Source organism: Vicugna pacos, chromosome 24 (genome assembly GCF_048564905.1).
Source record: "Vicugna pacos chromosome 24, VicPac4, whole genome shotgun sequence".
Taxonomy (NCBI): Eukaryota; Metazoa; Chordata; class Mammalia; order Artiodactyla; family Camelidae; genus Vicugna; species Vicugna pacos.
Window position 1 is genome coordinate 24,664,947 of NC_133010.1, and position 24,971 is coordinate 24,689,917.

A 24,971-nucleotide genomic window follows, 5' to 3' on the forward strand; every position below is an offset into this window, starting at 1 on the left:
CTTTACTCATCTATCCTTGAACTCAAGTCTGTTCTACTACTTCAGGGACACTTAGTGTCTTCTGAGTCAAAGACATCTTTTTTAGGAAATTATTAATTTCATGATTTAAGCTCAGTCCATTAACATTACAGCTTCTCATCATGGTTCTTGTCCTCTGTGGTGAAAATACCCTGGTGCTCCTCCTCCTCCTCTGTGATCCTGAGATTGTGTCTGGGAACAGGAGACATTGCGTAATTTTAGGGGGCTTTTGTGCTGTCCTCCAGACTGTGCTCATCTGCTTTTCCCTTTGGTAGGGGGGTAGAGGGGCTGTCTGTGTTGCCCCACTGCTGGTGGAGCTCTGTATTCACTCTGTCCACACAGGCAGTGCACGTCGGGAGCTCCAGACATTTTCCCATGCTTGTTCACACCCCACCTCCAATCTTGCTGGCCCTGGGATCTCCTGTGGCCTGGCTACACCTACTCTTTGACTCCCCAGGTTGGGCTGTCAACCCTGAGGCCCTCTGCCACATGCTCTTTTCATCTCAGCTGTAGTGGTTCCTCTCAGAGCTTGCTGGTCAGTTCTCACTGGGGAACATGGGAGATTATTGATCTCCTCCGTGCCCTCTATGATGGTGTCTGGGAGGTGTGGATTGCCTCCAGTCCTCCACAGGATTGCCTCATCCCGGAGTCTCAGGTGGGAATGGCACATAAGCTTCTCTGTCCTCCAGGACTCAAGCCTATCGCTCATACTGCCCTGCATCCCAGGGATTTAACCCAGAAAGGGGCAGATGGGATAGCCCCTCTTGAGTATAGTTCTCTTTTCTCTGCCGTCTCTCCCAAGCTGTGCAAATTTGAAGTCCCCTTTGTGTGGAAGCAATGCTGCCCTTCTAACGTCACGGTCTGTAGCCTTACTCATCATGGTTTAAAAATCTCCACATTCAGTCTCCCAGGCTTTGGTTTTGAGATTAATGAGGAGGTTTTAGAATTTAGGAAATTCAAGTGCCAAGCTCTGGTCATGGGAGCCTAGTTTTCTTGACTAATATATCTGGAATGTCTTTAAGGAGCCAATCTCGAAAGTCAAAATCTGAACTGTAAAGCTTTGGCCATTTCTCTCTTCCAGCTGTAACAGCTTGTATCAGTTTTTACATCTGCAAATGTAAAATGAAACTACAGGACTGTTATCTTGCTGTGACTTCCTCTAAAAAGTAGAAAGACTCAAAAGTCGTGGAGCAGTGCCAGTGGGCCTTAAAAGTAGAGAATAGGATGCTGTGTGATGTATGCCCCTGCAGTTATGGGGTGCATCCCTGTTAGAATAGCTCTGAAGACAGGAGTGGAAGGCTAAATTAAGTAATAGTTGTAGTAATAAAACTTGTGTTGGAGGGAGAGGACAATTCTGATCTCTTTGTGTCATACACTCATCTTGAGACCAGGTTGCACTTCTGTGTGTTCGTGATTCACCTGTGGACAATCCACACTAAAGCAGTTGTAACCTCTGGCTGAAAAGGTAGAATATCATGTGAGGAAATATGAAAAAGGAAGCATATGAGTACATTTTATAATATCATCTTGTTATATTTGTATCCTCAAAACCCAGAAAGAAATTTATATTTAGGGAGGTAAGTCAGGGTGGTTTTTCCCTTCAAAAGCTACAGCCAAGTGGCTCCACCTAGAAATGGGCGCAGTCCTCTTCTCCAGGGAGGCCTGGAGGAACAAACCAACCCAGAAGAGGGAAGTGGCTAGTTTGCCCTCTGTCTGCAGAGAACAGATCCAAATAAGAAGGGGGAAGCTGCAGGGAAGAAAAATTACAAAAGAAGCAGACTCTGAATGACTGTAGTTTACCTGAAGGTAAATTGCTACTAATCAAATTACCTTTAGAATTGTATTTCGTTTGGATCAGATTTGTGATCTGTAGATAAGAAGAATTCATCTACTTTAGGAAATATACCCCTTTCCACCATTAGCACGTGAAATGAATTCAGAACAAAGGGATTCTAAATCTTTGAAGCACTGTGGTTAAGGGTATAATAATTCTTTCTCAAGTATCTCATCATCTTCAGCCTCTTTTCGGTCACTTTGAGAGGATTTTTTAAAAATAGCCAAGCCTAAAGTGACTGTTTATTCCCACATGTGATGGCGACAGGGACAGACACAATCAAGTCATCAGGTACACACTGATGGTCCATTCTTTGTGGAAATGAACAAAACAGTTACTTGTTTTTAGGGAACAGACCATCATGATTCTTAAAACCCAACTTTCATCCCAAATCCTCAAAACTGTAAACATGAATTTGTTTATTCCCACCCATTAAGCAACACTCAGAATCAACGGAATGGAATGAAGTACTGAATAATTACAAACACTGCAATCACTACTATTTACTCAGAGCCCCCTCTCATAAAATGTTGTATATTTGTTCTTATGTTGGAGGGTTAGAGATGGTGAGTTACTTGTCCAGGTTCACAGTATTTGAGCAGTTAAGAGGCAGCACGGTGTTGTTGCAAAGTTCCTGAACTCTGTGCCAGGTTACCTGGGTTGAATCCCACCTACACCTCTTTCTAGGTCTGTGACCTTGGATGAGTTAACCAGTCTGGGCTCCCATTTCCCCTTGCAAAGTAAAGAGAATGATAATGGTGGTACTACCATGTGGAGCTGTTGTGAGGATTGAGTGAGTCAGGTGCCTAGCACAGCACGTAGCACCTACTAAATGCCATGTGAGTGCTGGCTGTTATTATTATTCTCTGGTTGCAGGTGACAAGAGCCCAACTCACACTAGCTTAAACTGTAGAAGAAGAAGTGATAATATTTGCTTTAGGCGTGCCTTAGAAAAGAGGTTCAAAATCACCCCAGCATCTCAGCTTGCTTCTCCTTGGCTTCAAGATTTATCAGACAAGCTTTGTGGTAGCAAGATGGCTGTTTGCAGCTGCAGGGCTGCACTACCCTTACAGGGAATGAAAAATTCTTTTTATGAAGATTTGGCAGAGGTCCCAGGGGAGTAGCCCAGTTTTGGCCATATACCCATCCCTGCCATCCAGGCCTGTGTCTTGGGACAAGCACTGAGTAAGGAGGGCTGGGTATGCCCAGTCCAAACTACAAGGCCTGAGACGGGTTCCTGTGTGAAGGTACTTAATGTAATTACCCAAAGGAAGGAATCAAGAAGAAATACGAATAAATATTATGTGTACATATCATCTCATGGATAGCAGGTGACACAGGAGAGATCAGAATTATCATCTCCCTCCAACACAAGTTTTATTACAACTGTTATTTAATTTAGCCACCTATATTCAAGGCCATTCTATCAGGGCTGCATCCCACAACAGCAGGGGCATAAGTTACACAGCATCCTACCCTCTACTTGTGTGGCCCACTAGCACTGCTCTCCCATGACTTTCGAGTCCTCCCCCCTCTTTGAGAAAAGCACAGTTAAGGTAGCAGCTTTAATTTCATCTCACATATGCAGATGTAGAAAGTGAGGATTGAGTGGACAAGGAGCTTCTTACTCATTAAGTAGCTGTTTAAGCATACTTTGTAGCAGATGCTATAGTAAGTCTGCTAGCAGCCTTCTGAGAACCCAACCAGAAATGACTGATCTGGAATTCCAGCACTGTGAGTCAGAACTTCCTTTTCAGAGGCCATGCCAGTATTCTGGCCTAGTGATGCCAAGGCAGTCAGGCTTTCTGTGACTTTTTTGAGCTGGATGATAATCAGTAGTAACTAGGTACATCACTAAATAATGTTTCAACTAACAGACAAACGTCAGTTTCTTGCTGTGTTCCCTTGCCTTCTCAGTTTCAAAGGATGGCTCAGTTACAATCATGACCCTTTCTGCAGAAATATTTATAGGCTTTGGAGTGTATTGAAACGTCTTTATTATCTGACTAACAATGTTGGATAGAGTTTATTGAATTCCCCTGGAACCTCAAATAGGTACCGCTAACAAAGAAGAATAACAATGTCATGAAAGCTTAGCATAATAAAGAGAACATAACGTTTATCGAACATAATGTATGTACTGATTTTACAGCTCATCCTTTCTAAATCATAGCCAACAACCCTGTATGGTAGGTGTTAACCTCACTTTGCAGGTGAGAAAAATCAGACACCAGAGAGATTAAGTAAAGGCGCATAGTCCTGTGGCACTAGATGGAAGAGAGAGAGTTTACTGATCTGTCTGTCCTGCTTCAAACCCTGCCTTCCTTCCACCATCCTTTAACCATACGTGATAAACTTACTTTAAAATTATACCTTCAGTTTCACTTCCCCACAGCCAGGTGACTCAGTTCAGATCCTGTAAGTCTTAATGAATGATGTAATCTGAGCCCATTTGAGGACTGCTTTGTCAATATGGAATCTTCCTATTGAAAGGAATGGAATTTGAATCTTTCTATTCTCATCACAAAATCACAGGTCGATTTGATTGTAAACTTCAGGAAATAAAACCCTCCCCACCTCCACCCCCCGTCCTTATTTGGAGCCACATCTAGGCAAAACTGCAAGATGAGCAAGTGTATTCTTTCTTTTCCTCACTCTGTGAAACCCCTTCTCTGCTCTTGGATATCTTTACCACTCATGATCCTTTACAGAAGGCAAAGGATCCCAGAAGGCCATGTCACTAGATCATTTAACACCCAGGGATTGCCAAATGAAAGGTTAGCATTCAGCCTAGGCACAGCCGATCTGATGCAGTATTCTGGAACTCTATGTCCTGAGAAGAATGAAGCAAGAATGGGAGAATAGTTAAAAGTAGTTAATTGTATCAGAAGCTCTGAGGCAAGACTGTATTCTGGAAGATTGTGTTCTCATTCGTGCCCCACATCTTGTTCTTCAGCTTGACCTTCATAATCCTGTGATATTCCCATGACCTTTCTGAAACTGTCTTCCTTGTTTCAGAATCAGAAATGTTTTTGTGGTTTGCAACCAAAGGACTCATAATAAATCTTCCTTCCTCATTGGTAGGCCCACGTGCCACATCTCTCTCTGGGCATCTTACTGTTATGTTCTTTCTTTACCAGCTCGGTGGAAACCTTATGTCCTCATTCCTGCACTTTCCAGGTCAGGTGGTCTGTACTGTCCAGGATGACTGTTAATGAAGTAAGTAAGTTGTCTGTAATATTGAGCTAGTGGCAGAGAGAGGGGGTTGATAGAGTTCTTTCCTCAGCTTCTCCTCTGAGGCACTTACAAAATTTATGAAGCTGAAGTTCCTCTCAACAGCTGTTTAAAATCCTCTTGGAGTTTGTCTTAGGAGTCTGTTTGGAACTTAGCATCTGGCCATTTATAATTGGCTTTCTTCTTTCCAGGTTTCAGTGTATACTGTTCTCCAAAGGAGGTTGGGAAGCATAGGAGATGTTAAGTCAGAAGAGCTGAGTGAGGACCAGGTTGTGCAGAACCCAGGGAGGACACAAGTAGATCTACAGACACAAGTAGATCCTGGTTCTACCCTGTTGGAAACCTACAGTGGATTTCCCATTTGAATCCCTTACTCGGCAAGCAGACCCCTGGTGCCTGACCTCTGTGTTTAGCCTCATCTCTAGCTTGATTCTCCAGCAGAGCTAAGCTAAAGTTGCTTCTCTGTATATGCCTAATTGTTTCTTTCCTCTGTGCCTTTTTTTCAGTCTGTTATCTCTCACTGGAATTTCCCTTCTTCTCATTCCTTACAACTGCCCTCTCCTACTTCTGAGCTGGCCGGTTGTTATTCATCTTTTATGACCTGTCTCTAGCATTACCTCTTCTGGGTTCTGTGGTGACCTACTAGTCCAACCCCACTGCTACTCTTGACTGTGCTTCCAAATTCTTAATCATTTTTGCATTCTTGGTGCTTAGCATTGTAGGTACTAATGATGATTGTAGGTTCTTAGGATGGATGGCTGGCTGGATGGATACATGAAGCCCTTGTATAATCACAAAACATGTAGAAAGTATTCCATGGTGGAAATCTTTTTAGACCAGAGCTTCATGTTTGTTGCCTTCCCCCACTCTGCCTGGCTCTATTAGTAGTGATGCATTTCTAATCAATAATGATTCAGTTTATTTGTAGAAGTCACTTAAGTCATTTAGCTAAGTCACATTAGTGGCTCAGTTATGTCCAGCACATATATAGCACAAGTCTTGACCTGGCTGACAGGCTTTCACGGTGACATAGTTTGCTTAACCTGATTACCAAACTGATGATAGAACGTAGAGCAGTTACTGAAGGAAAATAGGCCCTAACATCTTTTAAAAAAGAGATGCTAAGAAAACAATGGGAAAATCAGAGTAGTCAAAAATTGTGTTCTCTAGAGAGCATTCAGAAAATAAATTTGTATAATTCAATTAGTGCCAGTCAGTTTTTAAAAATATTTCAGGGTAGAAATTCAAGATTTAGCTGAATCAATGATGAAGAATTTATTCATTATTTTCTAAATACTTATTTCATTAAAGTATTTTCTCTTTATATAAATGAAATTCCTCCAATTTTGCATTAATTCCCCCTAATTTTATCCAGTCTTTCTAGAGGATTTTGGGGAAGTGGTGAATGTGTGTTAAGATGGAGTTTTGACAGAGTTAAGAAGTTTCTCTTCATAGGTAAGAACTGTGCTTTCATTTCCTGCAAGATAGGGCTGGTGACCGTGTGACTTGCTGTGGGAATGGCTCAGCGGCTGCAGAGACTCATGCCGATGCAGCTGTTTCCCTGCTCTGGTACCAGAGATTCTCCTGGTAGCAGTTTTGCCAGATAAGCAGCCATGGCCACAAGAGACACTTTCCTTCTGTCCGTGTTAAGGTTTTGCACACACGCGCTGTTTTCTTGCCTTTCCTGATGGGGTTGAACATGTTGAAGTATCTCCATGTTTCCTAATGCTTGCTGCTGTGTGTCCTACACTGGGGACCCAGAGTTGGGGAGGCTTTCCCAGGTAAGCTTCGTTATGTGAATTAAGTCTGACTCTTCCCTCAGTAAACTTTATGAAACACCTCTGGAATTCCAAAGATCAGATTGTTTAGTCTTGAGGGTTGAACTCCAGTGATGCTTCTAGAAAGGCTGAGGTAGAGGATAGTGACAGGGGATAGTGAAAAAAGGAGAAGGAACCCACTTCTGCTGAGCATCTGTGATATGCTTAGCACCATGACTGGTGTTTTCAAGATGCAGTCTCATTTTACCTTCCTGTCAACTCTCTGAGGAGATCCCGCACTTTTCAAAATAGGAAATTAAAACGGAAAAATTGACACAGAGAGTAAGTAGCAAATTCATAATTCAAACTCAAGCTCAACTCTGCCTGACCCTGTTTGGTCTACCACTCTGCCTCCTCTGTTTATTAGGAAAGTGCAGAGTCTTGTGCATCTGTAGGTCACATATGTCACTACCCTCTAGTGCCTTATGTATGTGAGTCCAGTGACAGATTTACAAGGCAGAATGAAATACTGAATTAGCCTTCAGCACATTCTAAGAGCAGTTAATGACTGTATATATGTATACATAAATATATAAATTTTGAACTATCTTAGTGTTGTACTTTGAAAATACATGCATTTCTTCATTTATTACATTTTATAATTATTATATGCTAGTGATATCTTTCCTCTGATAAGCTAAATAGGTTTATGGAAAGCTGCCTCAAAGAGACATAAACCCTACCCATTTCTTTACGTTATAAAGGAGGAATGGATGTTGAATCTTAGCAAACCTTTTATGAAAAAGAGCTATAATACTTAAGAGCCTGGATGAAGGGAGCCAGACTCCCTGGGCTTGAACCTGAGCTTTGGCACATCCTAGCCTGACTGACCTTGGCCAAGTTACTATAGCCAGTTCATTTTACTCTGTAAAATGAAGATTGTAACAATACTTATCTCAGAGGGCTGCTGTGAGCATTTTATGAATGGGGCTCTGATGCCTAGAACAGAACGAGGCACATTAAGTTAAGTATTCAGTAAACACGGGCTATTTTGTTTTCTTTACGTTGAGGAAGCAGGTCTGCAGTTCAGCAACTCGCTCGGGTCCCAGTGTTCTGCTGGTGGCAGGGTTGGTACAGACACCCAGGTCTCCCATTCTCCATCCAGTGCTGGGAACTGTAGTGACAACCAGAGCAATGCAGTGTGGCAAACTAGAATTTTCCCTTTACCATTGCCCCTAGTCTAAATAAACTGAAAATACTATTTCTGTGCCCTGAGTATCCACTGTCTGCTACAGGGACAATTTATCAACCCAGTTCCCAGATGGAGAATCTTTCCGAGTGTCCCTGGTGACTCTGCTGCCCGGTTAGTCGTCACAGTCTTGTGCTGTCATCCCCCAGCCCAGTAGTTCCCAGCATGCCAAAAATGTAAACAGACTCTGCCAGATCCAGAATCCCATATCTTTCCTTCCTGAAATCCAAAAAGCTCTCAAATCTGGAAGCTTTTTCATAACTTATTTAACTGTAAAACTTGCTCAGACCTGAATTATTTGGCAACCAAGCACCTGAAGTGATATGATTTATTTATCGTATTTATCCATCATAGTGAGTACTCACACAGTTAACTGCAGATGTACTAATGCTTTTGCCTACAGGATATTGCCCAGATCTCGTGGGGATATGTATCAGTCGGGGTCTTGGCAGGAAGGGATGGGGTACTCAGCCCAGGTAAATGAGCAGAGTTTAGTAAAAGGACTATCGGTAGAGGTGTGGGTGGGGTGAGGGACCAACAGGGATGTTGCAGGAGGCCAAAAGGAGGGATTACGTGATGAACCAGGAGCTGTTACCAACCCTAGCGTCAGAGTTACCAGAACCCTGTGAGAGCACATGGGAGCAGGCCACTGTCAGAGGTGTGGCCTTGGGTGGAAAGAACCAACCAGCAGCAAAGTAGCAGAGAAGCATCCTGAGAAATAAATACCCAACCTGATTTTTCTCTCTTTCTCTAGATTTTCTGCTGGTGCCTTTCTTTGATTGCACTCTACCTGAAGCCAGAGGCAGGAGAGCCCACAGGTGAAGCCATAAGGTGAGCCAGTAGGCACCAAGCAGAGTCGTGAGGGTGGCAGGTGGATCTGGAGGGTGAAAGGAGAATCCTTGCACAGCACATTCTCTAATGCTAATACATGCACTCCACCACCTTTATGAAACCTGAAAGCTCAAGAATGCTTAAAGAGTTGTAGTTTATTAAGTCAGCAGCATATACCCACATTACAAAAATATTAATACATACATGTGAAACTTTTTTATTTTTTAAGTTTGCAGTGCCATAGAGACTTATGAACCTTTTATAATAATTCCTTGGCTACTTTGAAAGATTGCAACTGTTGCACTCAAGAGTGCTATCTCATTCACCAATTCATTCATCCATTCATAAGTTCACTCAGCAGATGTTCTTTATTGATTGACTGCTCTGCAAAACATAGTCTCTGGGATATAAAGACAAAAATGTGACAGTAGTACTTCCAATAGCTTACAACTTAGGAAAACACCATTTGTTGGAAAATAGTAACACGATCCTGGATTAGCAAAGTTTCATCTGAAAGCTATCTTGCTGCTGGAAGCTCTGTTTTGAGAAGGATTTCGTGGCACATCTGGGCACAGAGGGGCTCTGCCCACTAGCTACGTGTGAGGGGGTGCAGGAGCTGGGTGTGTGAGCGCACACATGGTTCTGTCTGGCTGTCCTTTCACTACATGGCAGAATGAGCTTGTTCCACCACAGGAGCAAAAGTGATCCCTACAGAGGTAGTAGGGTTACTTTGAGTTTGAAAAACCCTAGAACGCTTGGTGGGGGCTGGTAGGGGGTTTTAAGGGTTTCCAGACAGGCAAAGGACAGGTAAGAGCAAAGGCAAAGTAAGAATGCAGGACAGGCTGGTGTTAAGTGGGCCGCAGGGTCTGGGGAGTGAAAAAGTCGTAGGTGACCAAAATAGATTAATAAGGACCTATTGTAAGGAACTTGGACTTTATTTTGTAGCAATTGAGGATTTTTGAAAAAGGGGAGGTCCTGTGTTTCAGGAAAGTCACTTTCCCAGCACTCTGAATGCGGGGAGGGATGAAGAGGAGCATGATGGAAAGTAACTATGTCAAAGGAAGATCGCCATCACCCAGGAAAGCAATGGTGCTGTGAGAACAAGGACAGTGGCAGTAGGAACAGAAAGAATGGTTGGCAGACATTTTGAGAAGGAAATGACAGATGTGATAATTGTATGAAGGGAGGAACCAGAGTGACTCCAGAGTGTCTAAATTAGGAATGTCAAGAGAAAGAGGAGGACCCTTGAAGCTAACATGAGGGAGCGCTCCGAAATGTTGGACATGAGTTACAGCCAAAATATTTTTAAGGAAATACCCTGCACGTATCTAAAATTGTGTCTCCACTCCAGTTCAAAAACAAACAAAAAATGCCAGGGAGAAATTCTGTGGTCAGAAAAGGTTACACCACTATAATTCCTTACGGTAATTCCAAAATTCAAAAAGCTGTAAAATTACACATTTTTGAAAAAGTTTCGTGTCAAGACTTACTTGGTAACAAACCTGCCATGAAAAAAATCTAAGGCTATTAACAGACTTTATCCCACTTAGGGTCAATTTTTTTTTTGCTGAAGAAATAATATGTTTGAATACAGGGTACTATCCCAAATTGCAGTGGACAAAGTGTGTTCTATATAAAATGGTGCATGTACCAAATTACCTTTTAAAACTAAAAAATGTTTATAAATTCTAAAACATATTCCATCCCGAAGTTTTAGGTGAGGCATCATGGTTGTGTATCAATACTTATACTGTTTCTTTACTTCATATTTTAAGAAGATACTCTCTTAGTTTTGATGTATTTGTTATTAAACACAGTAGGTAAACAGATGCCTCTTTGTATCTGAAATTTTTGGAAAAATAAGCATTCTTTGTGTGTGCCTGTTCCACATGCTGACACTTAAGAAGTTTCTTCATTAAACTGTGATACTGCTACTACCTACCTCACAGTTGTTTACAGAGCTAATGTGCAGGATCCAGCACATGACAAGTAAGTATGTTGGTAAATGTTAGTCCTTATTATCCCACCCCTTTAGCCAACAAAACATTTTCAAAAAGCATTTTGGATGATTTTTTTTTTTTTTTTGCTTTCCCAATCTCTGAAAGTGCAGTGAAAACAAATGTCTCCCTTCTTGAAGAATGTGAAGGAAGCCGCAGAGGGAATGAGCATTTCTTGAGAACTAGCGATGCACATGGTGCTTTTGATCCCATGAAAATTTTCAGATACAAAAACAGATACTGAGAAGTTAAGTAGCAGGATCCAGTTCACCCCTCAGTAAGGGGTGAACTAAGTCCTCTTTCCAGTCCACCTGCTCCCACGGGAGTGTAAGAGACCACAGGTAAAACCCCTGTCCGGGGGGCCTCTCTGTAGCATCTTCTGCTTCTCTTTTTAACTGATTACAAGGATGTTGACTTTTCATTTGTGCCATTAGTCTGATATAGGTAAAGACATCAGACCCCAAATTTCTGACTGGGCCTCCCTGCCAGATCCCACCCCCTCCCTCAGTGAAGACCTAGGGAGTAACATGTATTTTGCCCATGATAATCAAGTCTAATTTTCAGACCAGCTGAAAGCATATCTGCTAATTTGATCAGGATTGGGAGGAGGAAGGGGATGTAGAGTGAGGTAAGAGTCTGGTTCTGTGGCACTGAGGGTGAGGGTTCTGCTTGTTTTAAGAGGGAATTACCTGCCTGAAAGGAAATCAAGTTTTTGTAACTTGGCTAAGTAAACAGCAACATAATCCAGTTCTTCCATTTTTGATGTGGATGCTTTAAGTGAGAGAGTGTCACATTTTCTTCCTTTTTTCCTCAGACCACTCTCATTTGACCTGGCCCCTCTGCTTCCCAGCCGGGGCTCCCCGGGCAGGGTTTCTTTCTCTCGCTTCGTGCTGCCAAGCAGGAAATGTCCCTGGCCTCGGGATAAGCCTCCCGTTTGAAGGGGTGGGGGTGGGGGTGAGAAAAGGAAAAGGAAAAGAAACAAAGCAAGAAAAACTTTATGAGAGCAGCTAGCCCGAGCCCCTAAGGATCGCTGCTGGTTTCCAGTTACCTAGAAACAGGGATCGCACCCCTCCCCCTCCCCTCCCCACCCTCCCTGCACCCTTACTCGCCCCCCCTCCAAGGGGCTCGTGGGCGTGTATTTAAATCCATGCTAATAAGGCTGCCCGGCGGGTGGGGCGCGTGCCTGCGCCCCTGACAGCCGCGGGAGGAGCCCCCGAGCGGGACGGGCCGAGCCTCCCCACCGTGGTCGGTCCGGTGCGCTGGCCCATGCTGGTCCCCGCCTTTGTTCTCGGGCCGGAGCGGAGACATGCGCGGCTGACGATGGAAGTGGAGGACTCGGGCGGCGTGGTGCTGACCGCCTACCACTCGTACGCTCGCCCCCAGCCGCCCAGCTCCGAGCCGCGCTGCGCACCCCGGGCTGCCGCTAGCCACCCGGGCAGCAGGTACCGAGCCGCGCCGAAGGGGCAGAGGTTTGAGGTTTCCTGGGCTTGGGGGTTCATATGCTGCTGGGTTTTCCGCCAGAGCATTGGACCAGCATTAGATTGTTGTTTCAAGTTTTGGTGGACTCAATGAGTGAGCCTCCCGTTCTTTGTGTTGTCTTTGGTTGGAAGTGGGAAACCTACCCAGGCTCCGAGGAGGATGGCTAGAGACTTGGCTAGCAGTGTTTAGCGACAGAGTTGTGTTCTTGATACAGCTTGCTAATAGGCATTTGCCTCATTTCTGCCAAATTCAGTGATTGAACTATTGGAGAATTTTTTTAAAAGTCATTTAAAATGAAACAGCAGCAGAAAATGGAAAATAAAAGTAAAATACGTTATCTTAAATCCGCAAACTGTGAAGAACTTTAGTAACTGCATTAGACACGAGTTAAGACATAGATGTAGAGATTCTCCAAAAAGAAAATCTCAGTAGACTTTTAAAAACAATTTTATTTCTAGATTTTAAAAAACCTTTCAATTGTGTAAGTACATTGGTGTCATTGCTAATGTTGTGTTATTGCTAATGTTGACTCTGTAAATACAATTATTATTTTCTTTTGGGTCAGACGCGGTCTGTAAGTTTCTCACTATGCATTTTAGATTTAATGAATCAAGGATCTGTGTTAAATTGCTCTATGAGTGTTCATGTGAGACTTCTGTTAACTAAACTGAAAATGTTAGACATTTAGGAAGTTCCTGTGGGTGGACGAAAATATTAAGGATAGTGAGATAGTTTGGTATCTGACACGTATTTGGGGAAGTTTCATTAGTTTAAATGTGACTGTTTATCTGCCATGGATCCATTGATGAACGGTTTTCTTTACGAGTGGGGAGTTTGGTATGCTTTTCTGCATGTTTATTTTCAGTAATTTTTTTCTCCTACTTTTAATTTAGTTATGTGATAAGGATTACTTGTTTCCTAATTTAATTGACTTGCAAGGTTTTCAACAGATTGCGATTTTATTTCAAGGAATATCCTCCTGGCTAGCATCCGTGAGAAGCACAGACTGCACTGGCATGAAATCTGTGTTGGACTTGGCTAACAAAGAAAATATTATTTCTTCCAAAAAGAACAGGTTGAGTGAAATCTAATTTTTATAAAAAGACAGTGAGCGTAGAACATTTTTCTTCTGGCACATTATTTTAGAGGTTGCTTGAAGGTACAGACTTGCATTTGCCTTTAGGGTGTTTTCTTTCCTAAACATGATTCTTGAGTATAATTACTCGTATTATGAGTAACTAAACATATAAGTAATTTGATGAGAAGCAAGGGCCAGGTTCATGCATTTTTAGGTGGTCCTGGGGTAGCTGTTCTGTCTGTGGTTCCCTGCAGCTGTTGAGGAGCAAGAGCCAGATTGTGCCATTTGGGCTATCCGAAATTACATCCCTTTCCAAAGCAGACTGGAGAAGTTCCATTAACCCAGCATGTGGTCTTGTGCAATAATAACATATGCGCCTGTCATAGTTGGTGTTTCACCATACAGTTGCCAATCAGATTTATGTTGCCCCAAGTTTGCATTTTAGGTGCATGATCCTTTGTGCCACTCACCCTCTGATGCAGGAGGTAGACCACTGCCCCCTGCAACTAAATCATGAGAGAATAGCTTAATTCCTTGGTTCCCAGTAACAGCAATCAAAAAGAGGTTCCTGTGTTTACAGGGAGCCAGAGGACACCATCAATCATGAGTCTGATAACAGAAATAATCAGGCCTGAGTTATTAACCTTTGACTCACTAACTCCTGATCAATACATCCTTTCAAGCCAAGGAGCAAGAGCATATTGTTCTACTTATGAAGAGAGCACTCTCTCTTTCAAGAATACCCTTTCCTTTAAATTGCTTGCATGTGTGTAATGTATTTGTGGAGCAGTGGCCAGTGTGGCACTAGGAAGCATGGACAATTGTATTTGACTTTCTAAGTGTCGTCGTTCTTTAGTTCTGGGTAGCGTAGTTTCAGTTCAAAGCAGACCATCTCCTTATTTTCCAAACCTCCACTTCATTTACTTTACGTGCTTTTATCTTTATTTTTTGGCCTATTTTTCCCACTAAAATAGTATCTCTTTCTCTCTTCACTGTTCTCTTTTCTTCACTGTTGTATCCCCAGTGCCTGGAGCAGTGTCTGGTCATTGTAGTAACTTAATAAGTTAACGAATCCCTACCAAGATTACAAAATGGCCAAAATAAATTGGAAGGATTCTGAACAGCAGAAATTAACCTGTTTGTACCTATGTGCCAGAAATGTAATGGGCATTAGTGATACAAAGATGAATGAGATGAAGACCCTGCCTTAGGAATGTGACCCTTTACATTTTGGACCAATAGAACTTTTAGAAAAAAGCTTGAAATAAGTGGCAACATTTCAAAATCAAGAGGCTTCAGATATAAATCTGGCCTTCAGCTTCCCATTAAAAAAAATGTAGCTATCAAAGTATCCAGCAACTCAGGCCTTCACTGGCTGAAGCTGTTATGGCTACACGCTTCTCCCTATTCTTCCACACTGAAGCTGGGTGTCCATTCAGTTTCTTTGAGGGCCTGCCTGTTTTATTTTATTAAAGTGAGTAGTAGCCAATGTAAAGTGTACTTGCCAGTTACTCAGGCTTGGGATCAGACTGCCAGACTCTGCTCATCTTCTACCCCATTTCCTACCACGTGACTTTGCAGTCTGCTTCAGCTGCTTAGACTAGTGTCTGACACCAAGGAAGCACCTGACAATTGTTAGCTGTATTATTACTACTGTTGCTTTTAATCACAGTTGATGTAAAGAGGAGTAAAATATTTTTGGTACCTATCCCCCAAACTTACTCATGCAGGAAAAAGATTCAAGAGTACTAAGCATTTGTTGGAAGGAGAGAAGGCAATTCCTTGTTTCACAAACATTCTATATTTACATTCTGTCTTAAGGATAAAAGAGAATGAAGGATTATAAATTCTCACTTTTGTTACAGCAAATGGTTGGAATTGTCTTTGGACTCATGTGATTTTTAGAGAGGCTAAGCTCCTAGATCCTCAGTCAGAATCCAGAGTGAAAATGTTAACATATGTTCAAAATGACTACACTTACAAAATGAAAGGTAGCTGAAGGTGAAGCTTGTTTTTCAATGATTTCCTATATATAAAAATATTTTGGCGAAGGAATAGTATGAAATGGCCATGAGTGTTTCTGATGTTTATCTCAATATACCATAAACTTCCTGAGAAAGGACAAAAATAGAGGAGGAAAAGAGCAGCTGTTCCTCAAAAACAAATGTAGAATCTCACCAAGGTTACCCTGGGAATTCTCATTCTACAGCAATGTTAAAACCTTTGTCAAGGGCATATTGTTTCCTGATAGCATAATGATTTATTATAATAGGAATAAGTTGATTAAAATAGTATTAATGAATAGAAAGTAAATATTTTATTTGTGGAAAAGACTAAAGTTAGCAACATTTAGTGACATGTTTATTGGTACATTCCTGGATTGAAATTAATTAATCAAAAAGACATTGATTTACAGGTGCCAACTCTTATTCAGTTAAGCATTAATGTAGGTCTTTATGAGCTTACAGACACAGGCCCACCAGATTCTGGGGCATAGTAGGTCTGCTTTTCTAGAGGATTCAGAAAGAATAATGACAATAAGATTCTTAGGAGAGAAGAAGGTATTTATAGATCATTCTTTATGTGATGGTTGAAACCAGAGTTGATGTCTCTGGTTTCTTTTTACAGTGAGGTCCCTGCTGATTGTAGGTGCCTCCATGTGTGGGGCTTTTGGAAAACATCTGGCACATTTCCTCTGAGCCTGTTTGGCCAAATGTTTGGCCAGTTGCTCTGTCCATTTTTAACCTCAGTTCTCCCTGATCATTAATCCTTAGAGTGTTGTAGAATCATTTTCATGTGGATGAAGATGATAACATTCCCTTAACTTTTTATTTTGATGTAGTTTTAGACTTAGAAAACTTGCAGGAGTAGTGCAGAAAGTTCCCCTTTAACCTTCCCCAGTTTCCCCTAATGTTAACATCTTGCAGAACTGCGTTCCATTATTGAAACCAAAAATTTAACACTGGCACAATATGATTAACTGAACTGTAGACTTTATTCTGATTTCACCAGGTTTTCCACTGGAATTGGAAATTTTCTGTAGTAGACTTGACTCTGGGATCCCACGTTGAATTTAGTCATAGCTCCCAAACCTCCTACAATCTGATGCCAGTCTGTTGTCTTTTGTGACACTTTTGTACACTTTTGGAGTATCAATTGGTTGTTTCATAGGAAGTCCCTCAATTTGTATTGGTCTGATGTCTTGTCATGGTTAGACTGAAGTTATGCATTTTGGGTGAGAATTCCACAGAATTACGTCTCCGTGTATCATATTGGGGGTCGAGATGTGATGTTACTGTCTCATTAATGTTGATGTTACCTCTGACCACCTGGTTAAGGTGGTGTCTGACAGATTTCCCTACTGTGAAGCTGCTACTTTCTCTTGCACAATTAATAAATATCTTGGGAGAGGTACTTTTCAACTGTACTAACATCCTGTTTTTCTTCAAACTTTCCTCCACTGATTTTAGCATCCATATGGATCTTGCCAATAACGTTTATTACAGTGATGTTCTAATGGAGATTTTTAAATTTTTCTCATTACTTCCTTCTGCGTTTGACTTATTTTATGTGCTATAAAGTCCACATTCAGTATTCTCTCTCATTTTATCATTTTTACTTTTGCCTTTAAAAAGTTGGCCATTTAACCTACTGTTCTTTTCACACTTTTGCCACAAAGTGCAATAAAATGGTTTAGTTTTATCTGATCTGAGTTCATGAAACTTATAAAGATAAATTCCCTAATTTTCAAAGTCCATAATTTTTTGAAAGCAAATTTTAATTTTTTACAGGCTTAATAGAAAATAATCGGAAAGCTGCTAAATTAATTGCTGTATTCAGAGATGGTAGTTATTAGATCCCACTTTGCCTGGAACTTGTTACCTGGGCTGTCTTCCTGTTTTCACAGAACTATTTGCATCTGATGGGAAACGTTTTCCCCTTGCCAGTGTTCGTGGGATGTGACTTGAACATTTGCAAGTATGTCATAACTAAAGTAAACATTCTAATTTGCATAGAATCAAAATTTCTTCTCATTTCATCCTTAAACCAAACTGTTTCATTTTTGAAGTCATTTCCATTCTCTGGTTTCTCAGTCTATGGTCTCTAGATATTGGTTCCAGCAAAGAATAAAAGTAAAATGTTATATAGCAAAGAAAAGGAAGGGAATAAAATGTTTCTTAGAAGAAAAGTTTGGAAATAAAAATTATCCATTTAAGGAACAGACTTTGTTTTGCTTTTAAAGCTTCTTTGGATGAAGATATTAAATCAAGTGTATCTTTAAATAGTGCAGAAAAGAACCTTTTCTAAAGGACTGTCATCAGGGCAGTAAGAATTACAGAATTTCTTGCTATGTTATGGTTACTTGAATTAGTGAGTTTTGTATAACGTGTTGTTCTTTCATGACATGAAATTTCACGTATCCATTTCTTTGTGATTATTAGAGGATGTGCATCAGAAATGTTAATGTGTCCAAAAGCTTCTAAAGTGGAAACTAAAGAAAATAGTAGATTGTTTTACTACATATCATCTTCTTAAATTTCTGTGGTTTATGACACATTCTTTTGAGTATCAAATGTGTTAGATCAGCCTTAAATAAATGAGTATTACAGATAAAACTATCCATTTGACAGGCATTAAGTGCCAAGTAGTCCCAAGTGTAGGAGAACATATACTAATGTCAACTTGCGAACCAGCCAGGGTGTCTCACGTTACTCTGTAAAACGAATTAGCCTGTACGTTCGTTCCTCACCCCTTCATGAGTAGGTGACGGCGGCATACACACGGTACCAAGGATGGAAGGAGAAGCTGGGACCAAAGACAGAGTAGTAGGTAGTAGTTTTCAAATTGTCAAACACTTGAGATTTATTTGTGCCGTTTTAGTAATTCTGTCTTGTGGTGCTGATTATCTTTTACATGTAAGAGATGAATATGTTAAATTTTGTGGTCAGCCACAAAACTTGCTTTTGTATATCTGTAATACATAAGAAAGAGAATTCCTTTGAAGTTTCCTGTTGAGTGTCCATTTATGAAAATTCATTTTGGAAACACTGGACAGTGCATTTGTCTTTACACAGAGGCCCATCAGTGGATTTAAATTTTTATAGATCTGTAGAGAAACCTGACAGGTGTTTAGGAAAAATGATAAACATACTAAAATGACATTATAACTAATAATATGATATTTGATCTCTTTCCTCCCCACATCTCCCTACCTTTATACCATTCTGAAAAATTCACACAGTAGCCGAAGTTAACAGGTCCGTGGTTGGGACTAAACCTATATTTAAGTGGCAGGGGATGAAAAGCAAAACAAAAGAGAATAAACGTAGGTCAAGAAGGAAGGACAAAACTTCCTTTCAGAAGATTTCCTTGGCCATAGTAAACCAGAGAGTTTTCACCTGCTGTAACAATAATGATCTTTTGATAATTAAATCACACACTATCTTGTGTCAGTTCTCTTAAAAAAAATGGCGTCCTTTTATTGACAGCTTATGGAGGTTGACTTGCACTATCTCATTTAATCCTTAGCACAATCCAGTGATGTAGGAAGAAACTGAGGCACCAAGAAATAGCCCAAGATCACACAGCAAAGGAATGACAGTCCTTCTAAATCTGGTGATTTTATCCGGTTATTTAAATCTTGAAACATTATTTAGTATATTATGGATTTAGTGTTTTTCTGCCTCAGTTTGGTTATAGGTTTGTTGAGAGCAGGGATAGGGTTATCACATTCCCCTCAGCGACCAGCAGTACAAACTTTCACATCGTAGGCATTATACTCAGTTTTGATTTAGTCTTTTCTTTTGCAATCATGTCTATTCTGTTTTAATGCAGTAAGCATGGAGTGAGCTAAATATGAATGGATATAAATAGTTTGAGAAATTTTGTTACCATTTGAAGTAATAGTATATTTTAAATTTAAATGCTATATTCTTACCCTTTTTGCAGTCATGTTTGGGTAATGATATTTTAAAATCGATAAAGTGAGCTTCAGAAATCATTCAGTTTGACCAAGAAAGTGAGAGCCAATCAGTTATAGGAAATCATCTTCCTAGGGCTCTTTTTAGGCAGTTGTAGGGGAGGGTAATTTTTAATCCTTTAACTCTTAGGTTCGTGTTCTTAGAATTTTTCATTTTAGTTTTATTAATTGCTTTCTTTAACTACTAAGATACTTGTGGTTAAAACCATATTTTTCACTTTGTTCCTTGCACATGGCTTATAACATAACAATTCTTAATGCAGGTTGAGAAGCAGTGCTCCATGAGAATTAATGGGGTTTTCTTCTTTTCTCTCCTAATACTCAGTGAAGTTTTCACCTCATCTTGATTTGGAAGGGACCAGCAGGTCTGGGACCATGCCTTTGTGAAGACCAGTTATGTTCCAAATGTTGCTCAGAAACTGAGGCTGAGTTAAGATAGGTTGTGCGTGCTGTCCCGCCCCGACCCCAGCTGTCCCTGGTCTCCTGTGAGCCTGAACACAGCAGCCCTTAGCTGTCAGTGACCTTCGAGCCTTGGGTGACACTGAACCTCAATTGGGCTTCAAGGATTTCTCTTTAGAAAAGAAATCCAGGGCCCACTGTAGTCTGGACTCAAATCTTCTGGAGAGGTCAGAATCAGAGTGTCTTCCAGGCTGTGGGCACCTGTGTTCATTTTCCCAGGTATTCATTTTGATAAACTTTGGTTCTTGGGACACCGGAACTACAGAGACTGGGCAGTCATTTCAGTTACATAGAAACATTGTGGGCTGGGCTTCTCTGCTAACCACATGTCTTCAGACATCTCTAACTGTTCTTAACCAGCCAGGTTGTTCAGAGTGTTACTAATAGGAACGAAGCGTCATGAAAGACGTGTAACGAGTGAGGACTAATCTCTGTGGTACAGCTGGGAAGCAAAGTATGGAAAAGTGTCTTGCTGAAAGCCTCATAAGGAATAACCAACTTGTTGAGTCAGGCTCTGAATTTGTTCTGCTGGCCCCTCATCACCTGCTCACATTACCAGGTTACCCACTTAGGCCCACAGCATGGACATGAATCCCTGTTCTGGGAGCAGTCAGGCCAATAGCAGGGAAAACACGGAGGAGGGAAAAACTGGCTCCCTGATTGGAGGACATTAAGGGCCTAGAACTGGAGAAAAGGTGGTGACTATTATGAGAACGACGTTTCCTAGCTTCCTTTCAAACACTGTTACAACTCCCCCTGCACGTTATCTCACCAGATGCAACTTGGAGAGTCTGGAAAACACACTTGCTGCAACTTTTCATTGGCATCTTAAAGAAAAACATTTGATGACCTCAATAGAGTAAGCAATTAAATGGGAAAAGAGCTGACTTTAAGTTTCCGCAGATTCTGTTTTGGAAAAAACAGAGGATGCCTGGCTCCTGTGATTTTTAACATACCACAGCTTCAGTTCTCTCCTCCTCATTTATAAAGCTCAGTGATTACAAGGTTGACTTGGCAACTGTTTGTGTAAAATCAAAATTGTGCTTAGTTGCAGAAAGCTCCACTCCAGAGGACTCCCACATCTTCAGTTGTTGGAAGCGTGTAATTGGAAAAAGCAGGCTAGGCTCTGCCTGTTTAAAGCTGTGTCATCCTTTGTGGGGGCAGTGAGTCAACACCAGCTAAAACAACATGAGTCATTGCTGAGAATAAGCCCAAGTGAAGCTGATTTCAATTATACCAGCCCTAAGTAAACATGATACTGCTCTTATCCAGACCCTTAAAAAGTTCTAATTGTGTGAGTCAAAAAAAATTAGCACCAATTCTCTTTTGAGTTTATGGAAGTACTTTGCTACTCAGAGGGCCTTTTAGTGTGTCTTAAGAAGGAACTCTCTTCAGTTAATCAAATTTTACCCTAATTTAGTCTGTCTTCTGTCTCTTCCACTCCCCACTGCCACCCTTCTCATATCCAATTCAGATAATTTTAATCTGGTTTTAGAGCTATTGAATTAAAATCCATAAAGTAAAAATTGTGATCTTATAGCTGTTTGCTTATTCTGTTCCAGGATCCCCCAATGTCTTTATTTCTCTGGAGTACAAAAGATGGTTTTAAGGAGTACCATGACTGCAGGGAAGAGAAATAATTTGGAAGGCTAATGCTGTTGTTCATAATGAGAGCCTGGAATGGAGTCATTCAAATATGGATGGAAGGGAGTGATGGAGTCTGTGGAGAAAACAAGCAGTGAAGTTGGTATAATTTGGTGACTAAATACATACTGGGGACCAGGAAAAAAAATCTTGGGTTTTTGTTTTGGAATGTTATTAACTGAAATTGAGAATTCTTGTGGATGACTGGATTGTAGATAGGGAGAAGTTTAGCCTATGAAATTTTGAGCTAAGTGTATATACCCAGCTGATAGTTGGCTATACACATTGAAATCTTGGGAAGAAGATCAAGGTTGAAAGTTATAAGCTGTTTATTCATGGGAGACTTCAGCATTTGAGAGATAGTTAGAACTGGGACTGGATGAGCTCTGGCAGGAGAAAATAGAGTCTCTATATAGAGACAGCAGTGGAGCAAAGATGGAAACCTGAGGGGCAGTGCCATTTAGGGAAAGGCAGAGCTTTGGGAGTCTTGGATGGAGACCAGAAGGGCAGGAGAATTCTGGAAGCCAAGGCATTAGGTTAAGAATGAGTGGACAACCATATCAGGATAGCTAAATGACTGATAATGTCAAGACTAAAAGTTGTCTCCTGGACTTGTACACCTATGCTTACCAAGTAAATGAACAGTTAATTCATTAGATAATAGTGAAGGTGATATTCCCATTAAATAGATGATGATATTTTCATAACTTGCTATTATTTTTGACCCTAGAAGTATTAGAAATCTTGGGTTAGTGTTCTGTTAGGAAATATACTGTTTTGACCTTATGTACTGCCTTTCCCAGAAGATTTCCCAGAATCTGCTAAATTAGCCTTTCATCATATGATAACATAAACTCCTGGTAATATGCTATGAAGTAAAGAATAATTAATAAAAATCAAAACTGGCAACTGTAAATGCAATGCCTTGACACATAAAACTGAGAGCAGCATGGACAATTAATAGAAGGTAAATGTACCCTCCATTGTTTTAATGATTCAGTTTTGCTTAAGAGTCATTTCACTCATTAGAACAAGAAGAATATAAACTCGATTTTTACAATAAAAGTGAAATTGAGCAACCATTCATTGAGCCTCTGTATGTCATATAGTCTGTCAGATTCTGCAAAAATGATTAATAGTCTTTCAGTGAGAATAGATGGACTGTTAGGCATTTCAGCTGCATCCGAAGTGCAGCTCCTTGAGGGCAGAAACCACTTCTCTCTGTCTGTCTGTCTCTCTCGGTATTCCCAGCATTAGCCCACTGGCCCAGAGTGGACACTCAACATTTGAATGGTTGAAAGAATGATTGAGGAAAAATGCATAAAAAGTGCTCTGGGAAAGCTGAGAAGGTGTAACTAACACTGGGCTCAAATTGGTGAGGATGAGAAAGGGGTTGAGGAGAGGATCTGGGAGGAGGCATAATTACATTAAGCCTTAGAGAATGAGCATGAGTTAGGAGGAGGAATGAGAGTGGGAAGAGTATTTTCGGCAGCAGCAGCAGTCTGAGGGGTTGGGATAGCATGTGTCGCCACGGTTGCTGGTGTGTGCGACCAGGCAGGGAGGAGACCTCTTAATGTGTCCTTGGGGTTAAATGATGAGGGTCAGACTGAACCCAGTTACATGTCCAGTTTCTTCATTAGGGTAATGAAAGGCTTTCGTTAGTTGACCTTTAGGGCCTCTTCTAACCCTTAAATTGCCTTTTTCTCTATTATTAAGTTGTAAATGAAAGTAATTAGATAATCCTAGATTTTAAACCAAAACATAGGTTCAGACAAACCTGTACTAATTTTGTAATAACACATTTCCCTTTGTCCTTTAACTTTGCTTATTTAAATGATCTCTTGGGTACTTACTCTGTATAGTAAGGATGCACTCTTGTCTAATTTAGTACCTTTGATTTCCCTTACGTAGAGTTTGGTTTATTTCAAAAAACTACCAAAGCTAGGATAATATATCAGTAAGATATTTGTCTTTAAGCTTTTCTTAGAAAAATACAGCCTTTCCAGTAAGCAGAACTGATTTTTATTTTTCAGATGATTGTAGATTGGTAGCCCAGTTAATAGTAATGATAGATCCTGTTTAAGAATGCCATGGTGCTTTATTATTTTTTTGTTCAGGCTTAAAACATTATTTATTAATAACTTGATTTCTTGAAAGATAAATTTTGTTAACATCACATGTGCTAGATTTAATACTTCTATTTATATTGGTGCAAAATTAGAGGAAATTTAATACAAAGCAGAGACTTCCAAGAAACACACAAGCACGTTGTATATTTTCTCTGTGTTTTTTAATAGTCCAACAACACACACACAATTTTAAGGAAAAAAATCTGTTTTACCTATTTCCTCATTTTCTGCTTTTGAGTTTTGATGAAAGACTAGGTCCCTAAACTGAGACATCTGTTGACATACTGCAGGAATGTCCTGTGAGGGAAGTGGGTGTAGCGGTCAGGACCCCGCCCCCCACCTCCTTTCTCTGTCACCTCATTCCCTTATCCATTACTGTGGAGGGAAACTTGTATAAGAGCAGTGATCCTAAAGATCGCCAAGATTTCTGAAGATACATCCCCAAACAAAAAAGTCTTTATTCAGTGATAATAGTCACTCAATAAAATTTAAAGTTGAGGTATACTCAGTATACAGTAAAATGTGCAAGTTAGGTATTCAATTAATTGATTTTTAACCCATGTAACTCCCATCCAAAAAAAAGTACAGAACATTTCCGTCACCATAGAAATTTCCTCATGCCCCTTTTACTTCCTGCCAGTTTCTGACTTCTGGCACCATACATTGCCTATTCTTGGAAGTCATATAAACAGAATATTACAGTATATATTGTTTTGTGTCCACCTTCCTTTACTCAGAGTAATGGCTTTTGAGATTCAAACACATCATTTCATCAGAACCTAAAAATGATAAAAATGTAAAGGTAAAAATTTTTGGTGGTTTTATCATACTTGCATGAAAGAGGGGCTAGGCGAGGGGGCAGGTTTAGATTAAAACCCATCACAGTATCAGAATCCCGAGACTCATCTCTCCGTGGTGGACCTAGGCAAAACTGAAAAGTAGGCACATGCATTTTGGGTGCCTGCTCAATTTGCTTTGGCTTCCTGGGGCTTTTCAGTTTTCCTTTACTGTCCCAGGTAGGGATCATTTGATTACTACTAAAGGACTGTCTGCTTAGCGCTTAAGGCATTTTGCTTTTCCAAAGCATATATACATTTTTTTAAATCTCTAATGGTGAAGTTCCAAGTTTCATTTGGGGAAGAGAGGTGAGATCTTTAGGCAGAAGGTCACAAACCTCAGTGCACATCTTGAAGACCTGGGATTGGCTATCGTTTTCTGCAGAAGACCAGTATTTTGGGCTTTGCTGGCTATACGATCTCTGTTGCAACTCTGCCATTGATAG

General features: G+C 40.7%; 1 protein-coding gene across 6 annotated transcripts in view; it reads left to right on the forward strand.

Moving 5' to 3' along the window:
• The window catches only part of ARHGAP28 (Rho GTPase activating protein 28), a 167,633-nt gene that overhangs the window by 14,344 nt on the left and 128,318 nt on the right, over positions 1 to 24,971 (forward strand). For 3 of the 6 annotated variants that reach the window (XM_006213611.4, XM_072949229.1, XM_072949227.1), the window contains exon 1: positions 12,091 to 12,362. In XM_006213611.4, the coding sequence (XP_006213673.2) occupies positions 12,187 to 12,362 (176 nt within the window). In that variant the 5' untranslated portion in view covers positions 12,091 to 12,186. Of the gene's footprint in view, positions 1 to 8,846; positions 8,924 to 12,090; positions 12,363 to 24,971 lie in introns of those variants that run through there. The other 3 variants (XM_072949228.1, XM_072949233.1, XM_072949230.1) reach the window with 3 other exon arrangements.